Source organism: Equus quagga, unplaced genomic scaffold (genome assembly GCF_021613505.1).
Source record: "Equus quagga isolate Etosha38 unplaced genomic scaffold, UCLA_HA_Equagga_1.0 209739_RagTag, whole genome shotgun sequence".
Lineage (NCBI taxonomy): Eukaryota > Metazoa > Chordata > Mammalia > Perissodactyla > Equidae > Equus > Equus quagga.
This window is the reverse complement of record NW_025799194.1, coordinates 1-3815: the sequence shown is the minus strand read 5'-3', so window position 1 is coordinate 3815 and position 3815 is coordinate 1. Positions and strand designations below refer to the sequence as shown.

General features: G+C 62.8%; 1 protein-coding gene across 1 annotated transcript; it reads left to right on the top strand.

Annotated features, from left to right (window-relative positions):
- Window positions 1-749: 749 nt before the first annotated feature.
- On the top strand, window positions 750-3526 carry LOC124233688 (major allergen Can f 1-like; the record flags this gene model as incomplete). Its single annotated transcript, XM_046650811.1, has 5 exons — window positions 750-839; window positions 1212-1342; window positions 1866-1936; window positions 2470-2580; window positions 3425-3526. Coding segments are annotated over exons 1-5 (505 nt in total), but the record flags the coding sequence as incomplete, so codon positions are not given.
- Between the last annotated feature and the right edge of the window lie 289 nt (window positions 3527-3815).

Below are 3815 nucleotides of genomic sequence, written 5' to 3'. Positions count from 1 at the left end.
TGTGTCTGCGTGTAGGCATGTGTGAATGTGTGTGCATATGTGTGCACATGTGTGTCTATGTGTGTGTATACATATGTTCACATTTCCATCTACCTGTCCTGGTTTGCATTCTTTATCTCTCATCTGCTGCTCCTCTGTACGTGGAGCAGAGAGGGTGTGTCAAAGTGACTACTTATTGCACATCTTGTCAGGAGTGTAGACATGCTCTTTAAACACACCCGTCGTCACGCTCACATAGTAGGTCCCTCTTTCTTGATGCTGAATCTGAGGTTAAGTAGCCTGACCCAGGAGGGCCAGCTGAGACCAAGCCCGTGGCTCTAAAGTCCAGCCCACATCCTCTCTGGCAGCGAGCAGGTCAGCCCAGCCTGCGGTGACGGGCGGGAGGGTGGCCGCTGGCACCGCTCACGTCCCTCGGTGCCTCTGCTCACGGAAGCCTCCACTCCTGCACTCCGACTGCCCCTCCCGGATGCTGCCTGCAGATACGTCCCTCTAGATGGTGGCGCTGCCTCGATGACCCTTCGTGGTTAACCAGAGCCGTTCAGCAACGTCCAACAATAATGACATTTCATCTGCTCCACTGCGGAATTGGCCACGGTTTATGGCCAGGAAGGGATTGTCAATTGTCTGTGCCAAGTTCCCGTGGGACCCTGGGCCAGCGGGTATAAAGGGTGGTTGTGTGAGAGGCCGGCACAGCCTCTCCGACCCCAGCAAGTGACCTGTCAGGTGGCCGTGAGCACAGACCCCTGGAGATGAAGACCCTGCTCCTGACCATCGGCCTCAGCCTCATTGCTGCCCTGCAGGCCCAGGACCCCCTGGCCTTGGGCGAGGAGACTCCGGACGTGAGGCTCAGATGGGGCAGGCTGGCTGGAGGCGGCATGGGGAGGGGCAGAGACACTCATTTTAGGATCAGGCATTAACCCCTGGCCCTGAGGGAACGGTCAGACAGAGGGGTCTGTGCCCGATGGTCCCAGGATGCAGAGGGCCCCTGGGAGCAAGGGCACCGGTGGTCTCGCCGACCTGCAGGGGCCGGGAGCTGGCATCTGGGTGGGTCTGGCGAGGGTGCTGGGCGTATGCTGGGGGTGGGGTGGGGGGGGTGGGCTGGGAAGCGCTCCAAGCCCCCAGCCCTGGGGGTGGGGTAGAGTCTGGGGCTGCAGAGCAGGAGGGGGAGGCCATGGGGTCGGCCGGAGCCCTGATGGGGGGAACATCCCCAGGTCTCAGGGAAATGGTATCTGAAGGCCGTGACCGCTGACCAGGAGATTCCCGGGGAGAAGCCTGAGTTGGTGACTCCCATGATCCTCACGGTCCTGGAGGGGGGCAACCTGGAGGCCAAAGCGACCGTGAAGTGAGTGTCAGCCGGCTGGGTAGCTGGTGACGACCCTCGGCCTTCCCTCCCCACACCAGGAGAGCCAGCATCTGTGGGGCAGGCAGACCACGCCGGTGTCCTTCTCAGGTCCTCCTACAGCACTCAGCCCTGGCAGCTTTGAGGGGGCACCGCCATGGAGGGTGCCTCATGCGGGGGCACCGTGCAGGGGAGAGACCCCCAGACTTAGGGCACTGAGGAGGGGAGGGGCCGCGGATGGGCCTCGTGGGCTGTGAGGGGCAGTGCTGGCTGATTGAGGGGGCTGCACCCCACCCCCCACCTGGAGGGAGCCCCAGGGAGCTGTCACGCATGACTGAAGGCCCAGCCAGTGCCTGGACTTGAGGTGGGAGAAGCGTGCTCCCCCGCCAGGCCCACCTCGGACCCCAGGCTGCTGCTATGGGCATTGCCCTATGGCTGCTCCAAGGCGGGGGCCCTACCGGGGCTGGCTGTGTTTCCAAAGTGGGCACACCCAGGGCAGCATCACTACGCGGCTTCTGTGTTCCAGGGTGAGCGGTCAGTGCCAGGAGACGAAACTGGTGCTGGAGAAAACCAATGAGCCCGGCAAATACACGGCCGGTGAGTCCTGGAGGCCCAGCCGGGTGGCGTCCCACACACTGGGGGAGCCGGGGGCAGCCTGCGCATTTCTGGGGAGGCATTTTAGCCTGAGAAGCCCCGCTCCTTTCTGACCCCATTAAATGCACACCCTCTCCTCCCTCTGGTCAGTTTGCCCTGAAGATATGATCACTTGACACTAAGAGTCAGGAGGGACACATTGTCCCAGGAGGGACTGGACTGCCCAGGGGCCCTGCTGGGTTATGGCTGTGCCCACGTCAGGGGCGAGGAGCAGAGTCGCACCTGGTTGTTGGGGACTGAGCACCCCATGCTCCAACCCCATGCCCCGAAACCTCTCTGTGGTCCGTTGGTTGGGGATGTGACCCTCTTTCTGGCTCTCCCAGTGTGTTGGGTCCTCAAGAGGTGGAGACCTCACGGCCTGAGCAGCTGGGAGCATGTGGAAACTGGAGGGTCCTCCAGGCTGGGCGCTGGGCGAGCTCCAGGTCTTCCTGGAGGGTCACATGGCTTATTCAGCTCGTGCCACCGTCCTTCCGCAGACGAGGGCAGGCGCGTGGTGTACATCTCGCCGTCGAACGTGATGGACCACTACGTGCTTTACTGTGAAGGCGAGCTCCGGGGGAAGCAGATCCGGATGGCGAAGCTCGTGGGTGAGGGTCCCGCATCCCAGCGCCTGCAAACCCTCCTCCCTCCCCCTCCTCCCCGTGCCTCCTCCTCTTAGGAGAAGCCACCGGCGGCTCCTTCCGACTGCTTTTCCTGAAGGGAGCACTCATTCCCATCCCCGGAGCTCAGGATCTGGGTTTCCCAGTCTCGGTGTCTGCAGTGGGAACACAGGAGGGCAGAGGACCACTGTGGGGACAGGGATCCAAATGTCACTGGGTGGGCCACTCGTTCACAGGGACCACCCCTTGCAGCGTCCACTTCAGCACCGTTCCTTTGGGGTCTCCCACGGGGGAGAAGAGCAGTGTGTGCATGGAGCTGCAAGGGAAGGAAATTCCAGCTCCTGGGGCTTAATTCCGGGATGGGGGGAGCTCAAGGAGGTATTGGGGCATCAGGACTGTCTCGGCCTGAAGACAAGGGGTCCCCAGGGGCTCTCCTGCATGCTCCCCACAGCCAGGAGCACAGCGGAAGTCAGTCCAGCAGGGATGGCATGGGGTCCAGGGGCCACGAGGGGAAGTGCTCTCCTCTGTGGCTGGGCAGGTCCTGCCGGTCGTCCTCACTCCAGGAGACCCCCAGGTGTGCTCACGAAGAGCACCCCATTCCTCCCAGGCCTGCCGCACGGTGCCCACTGGACGCTCACAGCTCACAGTCCTCCCTTTCCAGCCGAGCCCTCCTCCCGGCCGGAGGGACCTCGGGGTCCAGCCCCGACGTGGGCACATGGTCTCTTGCCCAAGCTCTGCGGCGGCCCATCCATCTCTGCCCCAGGCTGGGCTGGAGATGCCAGCCTGCCCCCGTTCTGCCCCTCACCCTCGCATCTCCTGGTTTCACCGACAGGAAGAGAGGCGGAGAACAACCAGGGGGCCCTGGAGGATTTTAAGACGTTCGCGAGAGACAAAGGGTTCGACCCGGAGAAGATCTTCACGCTCACGCGCCATGGTAGGGAGGACACCCTCGCCTGATCCTGCCCGGGCCCCGCGCTGGGACGGGCAGCAGAGCGAGTTTAGAGAACGCTAAATGTCCTTCCTGGGGTCACGTGACGTGTCGGCCCCGACTGATTCTCTGGGGTCTCCTGAGCCGTGTGTGTCTCCTTTTTTCTGCAGAAACCTGCTCTCCAGGAAGCGATTAGGGTAAGCGATTAGGGACGTGTGGTCTATCTCCCACCCCTGCTCTCACGGGGACAGGAGACCCTCTCGGCCAGGCGGGTGGAGAGCCTGCTCCTGGAGTC